Source organism: Dreissena polymorpha, chromosome 5 (assembly GCF_020536995.1).
Source record: "Dreissena polymorpha isolate Duluth1 chromosome 5, UMN_Dpol_1.0, whole genome shotgun sequence".
In the NCBI taxonomy this organism is placed as follows: Eukaryota; Metazoa; Mollusca; class Bivalvia; order Myida; family Dreissenidae; genus Dreissena; species Dreissena polymorpha.
In genome coordinates this window covers 51,751,585-51,769,648 of record NC_068359.1, presented here as the reverse complement: position 1 = coordinate 51,769,648, position 18,064 = coordinate 51,751,585, and the positions used below count along the sequence as shown (strand labels likewise).

The window sequence follows — 18,064 nt, the reverse complement described above, 5'->3', positions numbered from 1 at the left end:
GTCTGTATCAACCCGACTCTATCGATTACTACATACTTATTTCTTTTCACAGGCACGCGGCATTATTTTATACCCCCTCCCTCTGCTACCCCTCTCAACCCAGCTGCTACCCTCTCCCCAAACCCTTCACATTGTCCTTTCATTATACAAAATATCAAAACATAACAAAAGTTAGTCAAAAAAAAATTTTTTGGTAAAAAATATTTTTAATTTTTTTTTTTTTTTTCGACTAACTTTTTTTGTTTTGATATTTTGTATAACAAATTGACATTTTTGAAGATTTGGAGAGGGGGGTAGCAGAGTGGAATGGTTAATAACTAATGCTGAGCGCCTGTGCTTCTTTTCCCATCGCATATCATTACCCGATAATACTGTAGTTTCCATTTTCAAAGCAAACTCTGGTAAATATTGAGAATAAAAGTTCTAAAGAATTTCAAACAAAAACATTCGCCTTTTTTCTTAAGCAAAAAATAATTTTTGGCACATGAGAGTACTTAAAGATTTAATGAAATAAAGTCCAATCGGGACTTCTAACTCAGCACACATACATCCTCTGACTTGCTGTTCGGGTATTTATACAATAAATACACCCACACTTTTCATGTCACGTTGTACATGTCTGCATAGTTCTTGCCCCCTTTTTTTTTAGACAAAAGGCTCAGAACAAATACATGAACTGTTTATTTGAAGCTATAATTTTTTTATTTTGCGTTAAAATTCAAATTCAGAAGCATGGAACGGATCAAATTAAATTATGCTTATTTTAGAATTTAACAAAACATTTTAGCTATGTGTAATGGATTCAATTTAAATTTGTTAAAACACTTTACGAGTCAAATAAATGATTTTACCATAGTATTCATGCAATGCAAAATTTCCACGAGAATAATACCTGGTTGCCATCATCAGTATTTTATCTAAGTAACTTGCAATGATTTGATCAGTGAAGTTTAAACCTAGAGACCGATGGGTGTGGAAGTTGACACGCACAAAAAAATGTCACAAAACCACACACTTATGGCAATTACGCCATTTGTTGTCTGCATATTTTTACTGCACGTATTGCATGCCTACGTGCGCTGTCGCTCTGCTGATAATTGTTTGTTGTTTTGTGAATATTTTGAAATCTTTTAATTCATGCACATACCACACAACTAGAAAATAGGCAAAGACAAAAACATACAATCGAAATGTCAGATTAAAGTTATAAATCCATTCAGTTAGACATTCAGTGTTGATTTTGAAACAACATAACAACTTGTAATGTATTTTAAAGTTTATGAGGTCCTTCTGTGTCTTAGGCAGATGTAGTCGAAGACCGAGTGATTAATTATCTTAAAATACCAATGAAAGTTGAAATGAATGTTAAATATAATTTGAATAGTAGGTCAATATGAGGTCAAGTGATGTGCGTGGGTTGTAAGTGTTCATAGATAGGATTCATTCAAGTATCAAAGTTTTGTAGCAAGCGGTATTAATATAAAGTTAAAACACTTCATTTGAGGTAAACCAATAATTAAACCTTCTGAATTAGTCTAAGTTTTAACGTAGGTCAATAAAATGCTGAAAATGAGTTCAGGTGATTGGAGAGTGGTGAAGTGTTCAAAGACATCATCTATGCAATCATCAAAGCTTTGAAGGCAACATTTTGGTGTTAAAAAAAACATATTAGTTAGGGTAAATCAAGTATTTTCTAGGGATGGCAAAATTATTTGAATATTCCATTGAATGGTCAGTATTCGAATAACAGAATTGTGAAACACAATGTCCCCCTATATGATGTTTGACATTGTAGGATGACCTTGACCTTGTGAAGGATGACCTTGACCTTGACCTTTCACCACTCAAAATGTGCATCTCCATGAGATACACATGCATGCCAAATATCAAGTTTCTATCTTCAATATTGCAAAAGTATTCATAAAATAAGCGATTTGGGCCACATATATTTGACCTCTGACCTTGAAGGATGACCTTGACCTTTCACCACTCAAAATGAGCAGCTCCATGAGATGCACATGCATGCCAAATATCAAGTTGCTATCTTCAATATTGCAAAAGTATTCATAAAATGAGCGATTTTGGCCACATATAATTGACCTCTGACCTTGAAGGATGACCTTGACCTTGACCTTTCACCACTCAAAATGTGCATCTCCATGAGATACACATGCATGCCAAATATCAAGTTGCTATCTTCAATATTGCAAAAGTATTCATAAAATGAGCGATTTTGGCCACATATATTTGACCTCTGACCTTGAAGGATGACCTTGACCTTGACCTTTCACCACTCAAAATGAGCATCTTCATGAGATACACATGCATGCCAAATATGAAGTTGCTATCTTCAATATAGCAAAAGTTATTGCAAAATGTTAAAGTTGGCGCAAACAGACAGACAGACCAACAGACCAACAGACAGACAGGGCAAAAACAATATGTCCCCCACTACTATAGTGGGGGACATAAAAATCAAACGTAATTGCCCTTATATTTAATGGCTTACTAATTGGCACCCGAAATCATTAGGGATTAACATGTTTGATGTGACATGCTTCATGTCAAACTGTTAACGCGGCCCGTATCAGCATTGATTGCGCAATGCAATATACACACTCTAAGAAAGGCCCCGAACTGTTGTTTGTCAATGGGGTGCCAATTAACGGCTTCAATTGACTGGCGAATAATAATTTAGTTTATGTGATCACAGTATGAACAGCCATTAAAATGTGTGAATTACTCAAATTGCGCAATGCAACGTACATTATATCGTTATTTTAAAATTTCAAATAAAAAATAAAATTATATGACATGATGTTTTTCCTTTTATCTGTTCTTGAATATTTGGTTTACATTGCATGCCATATTGATATGTTGCTTAATATTAACGTACGTGCTATCGTTACTTCTATTTGTGCCCGATTGCAGTATCGGTCATAGTATTAGCCGACAGCGATACAACTGTTCAATTTCAACGATAATAAACAGCCTTGTATTTAGCAAACGGATAGAACTTACAAAACAAAAAAAGTTAACACAGAACAAGTTCAACTCTTTTCTGATATCATTCCCCTAAATAGGCTTTTTCAAAGTTTGTTTTTACAACTAAGCTACATTTTCTTTCTATTTCTCAACACAACCATTGTATATTCAATTGTATTTCTGTGTCAATTTATATTTAATATCCCTACTGAATACGAAACTGGGTAATAGAAGTTAAATAAATCCAGCATTTGTATGCGAATATTCGAATATTGGATTGAATGGATTTGCAAATATTAAAATACTGATATAGGTATTCGATGCCATCCCTAGTATTTTCACATTCTGATTTGGTCATGTTCCAAATAATTGTTGAAAGAATGAGTGATATTAAACAAAATATGTCATTTCAGGTTAATATATTAGGGTCAGACACTAGACAGAGAGAAAGAAGTTGCTTGTGATTCCAATATACACCACTTTCCTTTGTTACGGGTGGAGTGTAATTGACTTTGCCTAACAGAATTATCCTCCCTTACCTGGCTATACCGATGCCATTTAAGATGCACAAAGCTGACAAGTGCATAGCTGAGAAAGAACTGCATGCATATCTTCTTCACCAGCCAGACCAGGGGAGACAACACCGGCAGTGAAAGAATTTTAGAGGTGGCCGGCAATAATCTCAAAACACTCGATAACTGAAATGGTGAAATGAATCTCGAAATACTCTGTATATGAGATAACATTACTTTGACAGGGTAAAACTATGTATACTTTGTGCACAGTTTAATTGAAAGGCCTGAATTTAAGGTGAGAAACATAACAAAGTATTCATCTTAACAAGAGTTCCGCGGTCGGAGATGACCGCATTGAAGCCGGATTTTTTATTTAAATGACAGGAAAGTACCTTTCGTGTTTTTGTCAATGCAATACTTAAATTACTGAAATATTGTTCAAAGGTCAAAATGAAATGTAAGTACTTTTCAAGGCATGAGCAAACCTTGTGTTATGTTTTGAATGCATGCACAGTGACCTTGACCTTCAAATGAATGACATTGAAATGAGCAGTGGTGATCTTCTAGTACTGGCCAACCTTTATGTCAAGTTTGAAGACTCTAGGTACAAGCATACCAAAGTTATAACATGGAATAAGAACTTTAACATTTTTACCTACCAAAGTTATAAGAACTTTAACATTTTTACATTCAAGGTCACAGTGACCTTGACCTTAGAATGAATGACCTTGAAATGACCAGTGGTCATCTAAGTGTGCTTGCAAACCTTCATGTCAAGTTTGAAGACTCTATGTCCAAGCATACCAAAGTTATAACAATTTTAACATTTTAACATTTAAGGTCACAGTGACCTTGACCTTCAAATGAATGACATTGAAATGACCAGTGGTCATCTTCTAGTACTGGCCAATCTTTATTTCAAGTTTGAAGACTCTAGGTACAAGCATACCAAAGTTATAACATGAAATAAGAACTTTAACATTTTTACATTCAAGGTCACAGTGACCTTGACCTTCAAATGAATGACCTTGAAATGTCCAGTGGTTACTTACTAGTTCTGGCCAACCTTCATGTCAAGTTTCAAGACTCTAGGTCCAAGCATACCAAAGTTATAACAACTTTAACATTTTTACATTCAAGGTCACAGTGACCTTGACCTTCAAATGAATGACCTTGAAATGTCCAGTGGTTACTTACTAGTTCTGGCCAACCTTCATGTCAAGTTTCAAGACTCTAGGTCCAAGCATACCAAAGTTATAACAACTTTAACATTTTTATATTGAAGGTCACAGTGACCTTCACCTTCAAATGAATGACCTTGAAATGACCAGTGGTCATCTGTTAATCCTGGCCAACCTTCATGTCAAGTTTGAAGACTCTAGGTCCAAGCATACCAAAGTTATACCATGAAATAAGAACTTTAACATTTTTACATTCAAGGTCACAGTGACCTTGACCTTCAAATGAATGACCTTGAAATGACCAGTGGTTACTAACTAGTTATGGCCAACCTTCATGTCAAGTTTCAAGACTCTAGGTCCAAGCATACCAAAGTTATAACAACTTTAACATTTTTTATATTGAAGGTCACAGTGACCTTGACCTTCAAATGAATGACCTTGAAATGACCAGTGGTCATCTGTTAATCCTGGCCAACCTTCATGTCAAGTTTGAAGACTCTAGGTCCAAGCATACCAAAGTTATACCATGAAATAAGAACTTTAACATTTTTACATTCAAGGTCACAGTGACCTTGACCTTCAAATGAATGACCTTGAAATGACCAGTGGTTACTAACTAGTTATGGCCAACCTTCATGTCAAGTTTCAAGACTCTAGGTCCAAGCATACCAAAGTTATAACAACTTTAACATTTTTTATATTGAAGGTCACAGTGACCTTGACCTTCAAATGAATGACCTTGAAATGACCAGTGGTCATCTGTTAATCCTGGCCAACCTTCATGTCAAGTTTGAAGACTCTAGGTCCAAGCATACCAAAGTTATACCATGAAATAAGAACTTTAACATTTTCGAGCACGCCGCCACCCCGCCCGCCCGCCCGCCCCCCCCGCCCGCCCGACAACATCAATCTATAAGCCGAGATTTTTTTCGAAAAAAATCCGGCTAAAAAGTGAGTTTGCAATGCAAGAAGCAAAACATAGTGTATAGACCTGAACTGGAGTTTGCATTTTGTGTTTTACCAGTTAACGAATAGTTAAGCATGGTAAAGAGTGAAAAGCATTTATTGTAACAGTGTATCACAAATAAACAGAAAAGTGTAGTGAACTTCAAACATTGACTTATTTACCCTAACAAACTTAAATAATACATGTATGAACTGATAACCAACCAGAGTATCTCCGTAGTGCATGAAAAACTGTTAAATACTTTGCTGAAACAGCGTGATCTTAAAACTCTTAAATACTCTTAAGATGCTCCTAAGAGGGTTAATAATTCAGGAGAATGGGATATACCTGTGTCTCTCCATTCACCATAATGAACTCCAGGAAAAAGTTCATATAGTATCCCGAGTGAAGACCGTGCCATACGGCCAGGTACAGAAGTGTTACTGACTGTGATGCCTGTACACTGCCCAGGAACTTTAATCTTTTGAAAATGTACCTGAAACAAGAAACAAACTTCTGAAGCAAGAAAATGGCTACATTGTTGTTGTTTCTTTGCCTGGTTCAGTACATGTTTTTATTGATAGGTTCTGAGTGTAAAACAGGCTGAAATATACATGTATTCAATTGAGTTCAAGTATTTATATAAACTTCTTTTTTTTGATAAGGTACTAGTAAGTTTTTTATTTTTAGTCTGAAAATACATCTGACAATTTTTGTCTGATCAATGATTTACTGATAGTTACAGCAGTTTGGCAGTGAACTAATGCAATTTCATGGTTTACAACCTTTCTTTGATAAAAAACCCAACACAAACAATAACAAAACATCAACAGTTATAAAATACCCTCTTCAAGACTTAACTCCACATTAATTTTATTAACTCTCAAATCATTAAAACTTTGTAACTGAACCCTACTTACCGAGCCATCCACGTATTTGTGCACACGTTGAAACCCACAATCACCTCTTTGAATGTGGATGCTGATTCGAGGACATACAGTTTTGTGTTGGAGCACCCGTCCCACAGCATGTTACCATTCACGTCTTTACCATTGTATGTGAGACCCGTCAATATACAACTACCCTCCTGCAGTCAACAAACTTTGACATGTTACTATTCATGTCTTTACCATTGTATGTGAGACCCGTCAATATACAATTACCCTCCTGCAGTCAACAAACTTTGACATGTTAACATTCATGTCTTTACCATTATATGTGAGACCCGTCAATATACAATTACCCTCCTGCGGTCAACAAACTTTGTTATGTTACCATTCATGCCTTTACCATTGTATGTGAGACCCGTCAATATACAACTACCCTCCTGCAGTCAACAAACCTCAGTGATGATATTTGAGTTTGGAATTAAAGTTATATTTCCGCATTCTGGGAATACCGGGCTTATTGCATGGGTGTAAAGAATAGTCCTATATTAGCCTGTGCAGTCCACACAGGCTAATCAGGAACAACAATTTCCACTTTTATGATTTTATTTTTTGTTAAGCTAGTCACCTCTAAAATTCAGTCTAGTCGGACAGTGTGGACCCTTATCTGGGGTCATTAAACACAGTTTTCCCAGAGCGGGGTTCAATTATTTATATTTATTTTATGCTTTCTGATGGTTTATAGAGAAATATCCATGCATTACAACTGATATATCACTGCATCAAACATGAAAAAAGACAGTGAAAATTATCAATAATTTTCATTGTTTGACCAGAACTATTTTTAGATATCTATGGTGTCCCCATTGTGACCCCCCCCCCCCCCCCCCATCTGCTATGTGTTATCTCTATATCTTCTGCAACAGTATATTTGAACCGTCAAGAAAACTCGTGTCGTCGAATGTAGCTTTTCCACCACCAAATGTTAATAAGCACCAGTTTACACGATTACACATATATTCTTTACACTTTTTTCACACGCTTGTTTTGTTTCCAAATGTTACCAAGGGAAACTACTCTGCATTGAATGTTTATAAAATACATATGGATACACTTTTCTTGAACATACATGAAATAACATTTCAGAGCGCACAATAGGGAATAATATTGTCTGGAATGGCAAAAATACAAAATTTATCATTTGTAAGCATAAAATAAACAGAACATTTTGTTGGATTTTGTGGAATATCAATTTTAATTCACTCATGATCATAGAAAAAACATTTTTTCATAAGTGATTTCACCAATGGTGTAAAGATCATTTTCCATGATCGCATGTGAATTAAAATTAATATTCCACCAAAGCCAACAAATATCCTCTAATTCATTTTCTTGAGACCCATCAAAATGCAGCTACCATATCCAAATGACAACAAGCATTATCAATGAGCATGTTTCATACAGCCCAAAGGCATTCCCGTGAGACCACAAACTGTTCCAATCATTTGTTCTTGGTAAACTGGTAAACCAGATTCACATGAGGGAAACTGCTTTCAATGTAAACCAATCTTTTTTTCACTGTTTTTGAAATGGGGCCGGGTCCATTTGCATTAGCGAAAAAACAAGTCGATCTGACTTAAATTGGGAAATTAGTATTGTTAATTTTTTGCTAACAACTGCTTTAAAACTGAGTAAAATTAAATGTTGAGTCTTTTTGGTGTTTCATTATTTTTAATGAAACCTTCAATTGGGAATTTGCAGATCTTATTTTGGAAAAATATAAACTTTTGTCCATTAGGAAAGGGGTCCGCTATCAGATCCAGATTTGATTGAAAAAAAACACACACTGTAAACTGGTTTTTTGTTCACAAATCATAATCATGAATATTCCATTAAGAAGACATTGCATTTATTGTTTACTTACCCCAAGTAACCAAACGCCAACATATTTACACAAGTGTAGCTTCCCCCATATCAAGATGTAGGCACACTTGGAGAAGAACCTGAGATCCTGAAAAAAAACATACTTGACTTAAGAGAATGAACATAATTTATGCAACTGCACTTGTCTGTCTGTCTTCACCCATGTTCTAGGGAGAATGACAACTATAAAGGCAATCAATAAACACAAGAAAGACAAGTTTGAAGACTTGAAAATTAAAAATCCATCTTAAAAATAACTACAAATGGCGCGACAGAGGCCGACGCGTATCCCCAACCCGCATGTTTGACCCAGGGGCGCCCCAGGGGCGCCCCAGGGTTGGTAATGGGGCCATGCATAGTTGAGATTGACCGGATTGTCATAAGAGAAGTTCAGTATCAATTAGAAGTGAATCGGTGTAGAAATGAAAAAGTTATAGTAAAAGGCAATTTTGGGTGGGTGTGGCCTATGTGGGCTGGGCGCCCCAGGGTTGGTAATGGGGCCATGCATAGTTAAGATTGACCGTACTGCATAAGAGAAGTTCAGTATCACTTAGAAGTGAATCGGTGTAGAAATGAAGAAGTTATAGTAAAAGGCAATTTTGGGTGGGTGTGGCCTATGTGGGCGGGGCGCCCCAAGGTTGGTAATGGGGCCATGCATAGTTGAGATTGACCGTATTGTCATAAGAGAGGTTCAGTATCAATTTGAAGAGAATCGGTGTAGAAATGAAGAAAATATAGTAAAAGGCAATTTTGGGTGGGCGTGGTCTATGTGGGCGGGGCGCCCCAGGGTTGGTAATGGGGCCATGCATAGTTGAGATTGACCGTATTGTCATAAGAGATGTTCAGTATCAATTTGAAGTAAATCGGTGTAGAAATGAAGAAGTTAATGTAAAATACATGTAACATAAAAAATGAGTGAAAATCTCTGACCCGGCATTACCCCAACCCCCATTACTTTTCACCCGGGGGTCAGATCAAATTTCCAAATAGTGCAGGGTCCCACATATGCTCATAGCTACCATGTATGTAAGTTTCAAGGTTCTAGTGCTTATAGTGTAGGAGATAGTGGCAAGGACGGACGGACAGACAGACGGACGGACAGACCACAGAGATAACCACAATATCCCCACGCTTTTCAAAACGCGTGGGGATAACAATAATGTCCGGAAATATTTAAAGTTAAGTCATGGAAGCATTTTTTCATCTCTCATAATTACTTAAAGAATTATTAATATCATAATTTTTTTGTTATCTTACTACACGAATACATTTATAGTTTTTAACAGATTTCACTATTATTTTATACGTTCATTTTGTCAAACAGTTTTAGAAAGTATTAATGTGCACAATAAGACTTTTACTTTACAACTCAAAGGAACTTACGTTGAACTGCGGAGAAAGCATGTATTGATCTGTGAAGACCAGGAAAGACAGTATATGAAACACAGCAATGTAGGCAACCCCCGCCCCGAGTCTGCTGAATGCCTCGTAATGACTGGAATAGGCATAAAATGTCAGATATTTAATATGAAAGGGAAATTCCAGACCCACATCTTTCAAATAGCATTACAGATAATGCATCTATAAATAGAGCCAATATGGAAGAGCTGGTCATTTCCCCCTGCCAATTACCAAATATATATTGAACAAACTCTGATATAGTTATTTCATAATTTTTTCTATTGTTTCTCGCAGCAGAATTAGTGTCAGCTCTATTATGTATTTAAACACAGGAAGGGAGTGGGTATGAGGAATATTGTTCTCAGATAAATAACTCCATACAGCAATATATCCAAACAACCTATGTGTATCAGAGCATTTTATTGCATCTTAAGGAGTACAACGCGATGTAACACAAAGGATGTGCATCTATAATACTAGATTTTTTGGATCACAAAATCAGCCTTGCTCTAGGAAAAGGGTGCTTAATGCCTCTTGCCTAGTGTCCTCCCAGTTAAGACAGTGCAGCTGGCACAGGCTAATCCGGGACGACACTTTTTTGCCTACACCAGATTTTTACTAATAAGATACTTCCTTCAAAACAAAATATACCATAACAGCAGACTGCACAGGCTTATCTGAGATGACACTTTAAGAACATGCATTATGCCTGGTTTTCCCAGAGAGCAGCCCACATGAAAATGTACATTAATTATACTATAATATGTCCTGCCTTACTTTCTAGGAGGTCCTAGCCCCAGGCCATACTCTCCGGTCACAAAGGAGAGGTAGCGGCGCATGCTGAACTGAAGAGAGAGGAAGATATTGCGTTTTATCATACTGCTGCATTGATATCTGCCTGATATAATGTTGCATGATATATTTTTTTAATCAGTTCAACAGGTAGTTCTTATATCAGTCAATGATAAGAGGTAGGTCATATTACTCGGAATCAGTTATAAAGTAATCGTTTTTAGTAAAATTGAATCACATTCAACAAAGCAAACAATTTGATACCAAGATGTAATATATTTTGAACACAAAATGCAACACAAACAGCAAAATACATGTTTAACAAATATTAAGCACAAGTGTTCATGACGTCATTATTAACACATCAAATGACAAAAATCATATTTGTTCCCGCTAAAAATGCAGCTATTAAGCAATTTTTTCATTATTTCTTTAAAATCATGGAGGTATAGGTATGATAAACAGAAAAACAGGTTACTGCCTGATCTTTTTGTAATATATCAGGCGCGGCACAAATCAAATGTTATTCTAAGCCTTGCCTAATATATTACAAAAAGATCAGGCAGTAACCTTATTATTCTCCAGTTATTCTCTATATTCTGGCCCAACCTTTAAAACTTAGCAAAGTTTAAGAAATCAAACACACATTTGACATGTTTAATGCATCGAGGCTTTAATATTATTGTAAGCATTACAGGAGTGCCTATCAAGTAAAACAAGAGGGCCAAGATGGCCCTAGTTCGCTCACCTGAGAGGAGTCGGTTCATTCAATCTTTACCAAACGTCAAACTTGACCTAGATATTGTCCAGACAAACATCCTGGTCAAGTTTCATCATTATTGAACCAAAACTCTAGCATATGGAGTGATTTTGTTTTTGTAAGATTTGACCTGGTGACCTATATTTTGAGTAGACCCCCCCTTACCAAACATCAAACTTTGCTTACAAAAATAAATATTATGACCAAGAATCATAAAATCTGAAACAAAATTGTGACCTCTAGAGTGTTTACAGGGATTTTGTATAATATAATGAAAATTTGGACAATCTAAGGGCAATAATTATGGCATGAATTATGGGAATATATATAAAACCAATCTTTTCACCAAGTTTCCTGATGATTGGGCAAAAAATGTGACTTATAGAGTGTTCACAAGCTTTTTGTACTATATATATATAAGAAAACTGCCTCCCCCCCCTAGCAGCCATCATGATTCAACTGACCGGAACCATTTTCAAACTCATATCAAGGAAACAAATGTGCTGACAAAATTTCATGAAAATTGGTCAAAAAATGTGTCTTCTAGAGTGTTCACATGTTTTCACTATATACATATAGAGAAAAATGCCCCGCCCACTGGAGGCCATTTTTTTCACCTAACTGGACCATTTTCAAACTGGTCTGAGATATCAATAAAACCAATGTTTTGACCAACTTTATAGGTTTCTCTATAGCCAAATAAGGAAAACTGCCCCCCCCCGGGCAGCCATGTTATTCAACTGACAAGAACCATTTTCAAACTCAACTCTCATATCAAGGAAACAAATGTTCTGACCAAATTTCATGAAAATTGGGCCAAAAATGTGACTTCTAGAGTGTTCACATGTTTTTACTATACCCATATAGAGAAAAATGCCCCGCCCACTGGCGGCCATGTTTTTCAACGGACCGGAACCACTTTTGAACTCAACGAACATATCATTAAGACAAACATTTTGACAAAGTTACATGAAGATTGGGCATGAAATGTGACTTCTACAGTGTTTACAAGTTTTTTCTTTTTTTTGACCTAGTGACCTAGTTTTTGACCCGGCACAACCAAGTTGTGAACTCGACCGAGATTTCATTGGGACAAAGCTTCTGACTAAGTTTCATGAAGATCGGACAATAAATGTGGCCTCTAGAGTGTTTACCAACAAATGTGGATGGACAGACGGACAGACAGACAACAGACAAAGACCGGTCACAATAGCTCACCTGAGCAATCAGGTGAGCTAAAAAAACAATTTCAATATTGCTGTGTTCTGAGAAAACTGGGCTTTATGCTTGAGCGTGAAGTGTCATTCAAGATTAGCCTGTGCAGTCTGCAAAGGGTAATCAGGAACGCCACTCTCCATATTTACTGGATTTTCATAACAGAGAGACCTCCTTTCAATGAACAATTTCCTTAAAGCAGAAACTGTTATCCCTGTGCTTACTGCACAGACTTATCTCGGATCAAACTTTACGCACATACATTAAGCACTGTTTTCCCACAACGCGGCTCAATTAAAGATTGTGTCTTTCCTTCACACTACTCTTTCTAAATGTCCATTTGTAACACCATGCATTAAGTTGCTGTTTTTTTTTATTCACAAGACCAAACCTCCAGTAAAATAAACTTATTATTGCTGCTCATGTATGTACCAATGTTTCATGATTTTATCATTGTACCTTTGGAGCAATTGCTGTATTTAGTGTGAATTTAATTTTAGTAACAGTCACTTGACATAAGAGCTTTGAAGAAATGATTTCCAATGCATAATAATATCATTTTTTTACATATTAACCACATGCTGTGATAATATCTTATGTTTTTGCATAGCAATTGCAGGTGAGCAAAACATAACATGGACATCACATTTGAAGCATGTACATTTGAACCTCGATCTGGGTTAGCAAGACTTGATGCATGAGCATTTTGTGTCATCCCAGATTAGCCTGTGCAGTCAAAAAAGGTACACAACTTTCAGCTTGTATGCTTTCATTTGTTTAAAGGAAGTCTCTTTTTCCAAAAATCCAGTTTAGGTGGAGAGTGCCGTCCCAGATTAACCCTAACACCTGGGACGACGCTTTACGCACATGCATTAAGCCGGGTTTTCCCGTATATGGGACGACACTTTTCGCACATGCATTAAGCTGGGTTTAACGCACATTCATTAAGCCACGTCGTCCCATAAGCCGGGTTTTCCCATGATGGGACGACACTTAACGCACATGCATTAAGCCAGGTTTTCCCATACATGGGACGAAGCTTTAGGCAGATGCGTCAGAGCGCATCTTCTTTGTAAGTATTATTAAGTTCACAATTACTTAGGCATATTTTTTGCAAAAGCAAATTCTGATAATACTACATACCGTGGGTCCAGTAAGGAATGATCCGAAGTAGAAAACATGTCCCATCATCTCCAGGAGAGAGGGGCAGTGATAAAGGGCACTGGACTTCTGCTCCTCTGACATATGCTCCTACAAGAAAAACAGTTGGAAACAATGTATCAGCTGAGAAAACTGGGATAAATGCATATGCATTAAGTGTCTTCCCAGATAAGCCTGTGCAGTCCGCTCACATCTTCCCAGATAAGCCTGTGCAGTCCGCTCACATCTTCCCAGATAAGCCCCTGCAGTCCGCTCACATATGCATTTATTTTTAATAGGATAACTTTAGTCAAGATAAGTGCGGGAAAGAGTTAATAAATCTTTGGTTCAATGAGAATTTAACCACACTATAGTATCATTATTAATGATAATCATGAAATTTCCCACCCTTCTTTACTCTTTCAAGCTCAGAAGCAAAAATAAAATGGCCATGCAACCAGTATAAAACTAAAACAGGCTGTGAGTTACTCACAGTTCATGTTTTATGCTGTTTGCTGCTCATTAGTGTCTTAGTGTTAGAAATGAACTGTGAATCAAGTAAGAAACAAGAAATTACAAAGTGCATCTGAGTGGTGAAGAGTTAAAGCACCTATGCGGAGGCCTGAGTAGCGATACAATATTTTAGTTTTACTGTAAAATGAATTACCACTTTTTTCTTCCCATCATAAATATCAAATATGGTGCCAGTGAGACGTAGTGTTATGACACAGTGCGGTGTAGCCCAGGAAATATCGTAATCGTCCGTGCCCTGAACATAGTAGCCCATCAAAAGATATCCCTGAAATAAACATCGAATAGGCATCAGTGTTTTTTGCCCAAAAAAAAGCCTCTCACAGACTGTTTTCCAATTGCAAAAAGTAACGTGTTTTCTCAAAAATCTGACAAAAAATTCCCAAATACCAAACTGTTGGAATAAACTCAAATAATAGGTTTATTGAGTTTATTATACAGAAATATATTTATATAGCCCTTTTTTATATAAATTATATGGTATATAAAATTATACACTTCAACACCGTTATTTCGAAGTCGTCGGGACCGTTAAAAAAACTTCGGATTAACGATAATTCGAAATAAACATTTGACAGAAGACTTCTTTGATTCTGTAAAAATGAAACGTTTTGGAATTCGCATGGTTTTGTAACACGCTTACTTAAAAAGCGTAAAACTAGTACGATAGCAAAAAGATTTCCACTTGTAACAAACGGGGGAATAAAACGATTCTTTTTCTTGTTTTTATATTTATCTAATTACAGAACATATAAAATATAAAGAATAGCACAAATTATCAGACATACATACATATAAATACATTTTCGGAAATAAAACATTTTTTTTAACTAATACGCGATGTATCTCTGAACAACGGCGTTCGCGCAGACGACAAAGTGTGATGATCGGCTTTTGACGCGCCACGACAAAGGTGTGAAATTACGCACCGTATTATGCAGTTTTGTCTTCGGATTAAAGATTGATCAGTGATTTTTTTAAATTTTTTTTCTTACAGCCTGTGCCTTTTGGATTGGGAAAATTAGCGCTATAAACCATGAAATTGGGAAAAATAGCGCGATAAACCATGAAATTGGGAAACATTATAAATACGATTATAAGAACAGAATTAAAATTATTAAAGTATGTTTGACAGCATTTTTATATTATAAAATGCTAATTAAATGTGTTCTTACAATGAAGACAATGTTAAGTTAATATCCTTCCACATTCATATTGAACTTGCAATAATCTATATAGATTCTTAAATATACCATTTAATCATAACCTCTTTAACAGTAAGAATTTAATTCAGTATTCTTTCAAATTAAATATCATATGGTGAAAACATTAACAAATATTTATAAAAAAAACGCTTTAGTGGTCTTGCTATGTCAATGATGTATTAAATAGAGTTAAAATAATTAATTTCATTTCTTTACCTTTCAACATCTTGCACTTCAATGCTATTTCAGTGAACTGTAAAGCGTGACAAACATAATAAAGCAGAATATGCATATGAATCTGATTTTACACAGATCCACTAACATATAAATCATATCATGTTTGTCTCTTTCCATTTTCGAACGATACTCATCTTAAATGCATTAACTTTGTGAGTAACGGTAGACTAACTCCAATTTCCCAACACTGATTTCCGTGATGCACATTCACTGTGAAGATTTGTAATAAATATTTGATGTTTTTATCTCAAACATTGTATTTTGCGTTAATTGACACACGCATTAAATTATTCCGGTATCCTCCGCAATATAGAGAGAGATGTGGATAGCAACGTAAAATCGTATTCGGCTAAATTCGCGAAAAATACGTAAGTCAGTTGTTGTTCGGCGACGACTCGGCAACTCGATCGGCAACTCGATCGGCACTCGTTCAAAATTATTGCTAAATTACATTGTAATCTTATTGGCTTCATTGGGAAAATTTTGTCTTTTTTTGGGAAATTTTAATCAAATTTTTGGGAAAAAACGTCATTTTTTGCAATTGGGAAGCAGCCGAATATCGGCTGTAATTTCTGGCAAAATAAATCACTGTTGATAATAAGCTGCGAATTCTAGTGTTGGGACCGACTGAATCACTTCGAATTAACGATTTCTTCGGTTTAACGAAGTTCGGATTAACAGTGAAAGTTTACATTAAACAAAGGAGAACCAAAATCGGGACCTGAAAAATACTTCGAAATAACGGTGACTTTGGATTATCGGTGTTCGAAATAACGGTGTTGAAGTGTATATATAATTATATATTTTATATAAATGATGTCGCATAGTTGTTGGATTAACAACGTCATGCGCAATTTGCAGTAATGACTAGAAATGTAGTTCATTACGTGGCGAAGTCAGTCCCATTCTCCTATTGTCAATTCAACAGTATACATGTAATTACATGGGATGAAATATACAACATCAAAGTCATAGATTAATGCAAATTGAATGTTATATCCGTTTCAAATTCTTTATGTATAGTTCATTTTTCTTAATATACAACAATTTTACAATCACAAATTCATCTGTGATTCAGTAAGATAAAAACATTCCATTTTAGCTCCATAAATGACTACATGACTGGACCTTGTCTGTCAGTTCCTATCCAAATCTATGTGCAGAGTGTATACACTCCAACACTGGACCTTGTCTGTCAGTTCCTATCCAAATCTATGCGCAGAGTGTATACACTCCAACACTGGACCTTGTCTGTCAGTTCCTATCCAAATCTATGTGCAGAGTGTATACACTCCAACACTGGACCTTGTCTGTCAGTTCCTATCCAAATCTATGTGCAGAGTGTATACACTCCAACACTAGACCTTGTCTGTCAGTTCCTATCCAAATCTATGCGCAGAGTGTATACACTTCAACACTGGACCTTGTCTGTCAGTTCCTATCCAAATCTATGTGCAGAGTGTATACACTCCAACACTGGACCTGTGTGTCAGTTCCTATCGAAATCTATGCGCAGAGCGTAAACACTCCAACACTGGACCTTGTCTGTCAGTTCCTATCCAAATCTATGCGCAGAGTGTATACACTCCAACACTGGACCTTGTCTGTCAGTTCCTATCCAAATCTATGCGCAGAGTGTATACACTCCAACACTGGACCTTGTCTGTCAGTTCCTATCCAAATCTATGCGCAGAGCGTATACACTCCAACAAAACATGCACATTTAAATTGAAAGGTTAATTTGTACAAAACAAAAATTAGCCTTTATTCAATTCTTGATTGGTCAATACAATTTAGTTTTTGTTTTCGCTAATTGTTGATTTGCCTATTCGCTAATGAACTGTGACTAAATGACATGTTAGGAAACTTGCAAGACAAAATTATTACGTTTGACTATTTTTACGGAGATTGTTGATGGTTGATAAGATTATAACATTATAATTCTCGAGGCGATAAGATTGCTCTTTTGATAAGCACGTTCGACGGTCAATGGTCAGACGAGATTATAATTATCAAGGTAAAGAATGTACAAATGTATACAGCCTTGAGGAAGGTGTTGACACTTCAAGTTACTGGTCTAAAACGCATGAGCAAAGTACGCCAGGTATGCCTGTTTTCTTTTTAATGATGCAAGGTATTTAATAAAAATTCTTTTATTTTACTTATACTATTATACTCCACACAGTTAAACATATATGTATAATTGTCAAATTCCAAGTATTTCATTTGTATAATTATGGTTGTTATGATAAAAGATTTATTAATAATTTCATAACCCGATCACTTTATTTATACAAAAATATATATTAATTACTTCCAAAATTTATACAAAAATATATTAATTGT

General features: G+C 35.9%; 3 protein-coding genes across 54 annotated transcripts in view; 2 read left to right on the top strand and 1 right to left on the bottom strand.

Moving 5' to 3' along the window:
• LOC127881977 (exocyst complex component 8-like) overlaps positions 1–18,064 on the top strand; it is a 156,227-nt gene that overhangs the window by 62,460 nt on the left and 75,703 nt on the right. The gene's annotated exons all lie outside the window — the stretch shown is intronic.
• The window catches only part of LOC127881984 (EF-hand domain-containing protein D2-like), a 188,951-nt gene that overhangs the window by 136,811 nt on the left and 34,076 nt on the right, over positions 1–18,064 (top strand). The window lies entirely within an intron of this gene.
• The window catches only part of LOC127881980 (lysophospholipid acyltransferase 5-like), a 152,184-nt gene that overhangs the window by 113,543 nt on the left and 20,577 nt on the right, over positions 1–18,064 (bottom strand). For all 50 annotated transcript variants that reach the window (XM_052430270.1, XM_052430287.1, XM_052430311.1 and 47 more), the window contains exons 4-11: positions 14,413–14,544; positions 13,749–13,856; positions 10,616–10,683; positions 9,821–9,932; positions 8,439–8,525; positions 6,548–6,714; positions 5,976–6,123; positions 3,525–3,683 (exon numbers count right to left, since the gene is read on the bottom strand). In XM_052430270.1, the coding sequence (XP_052286230.1) occupies positions 3,525–3,683; positions 5,976–6,123; positions 6,548–6,714; positions 8,439–8,525; positions 9,821–9,932; positions 10,616–10,683; positions 13,749–13,856; positions 14,413–14,544 (981 nt within the window). The remainder of the gene's footprint in view (positions 1–3,524; positions 3,684–5,975; positions 6,124–6,547; positions 6,715–8,438; positions 8,526–9,820; positions 9,933–10,615; positions 10,684–13,748; positions 13,857–14,412; positions 14,545–18,064) is intronic.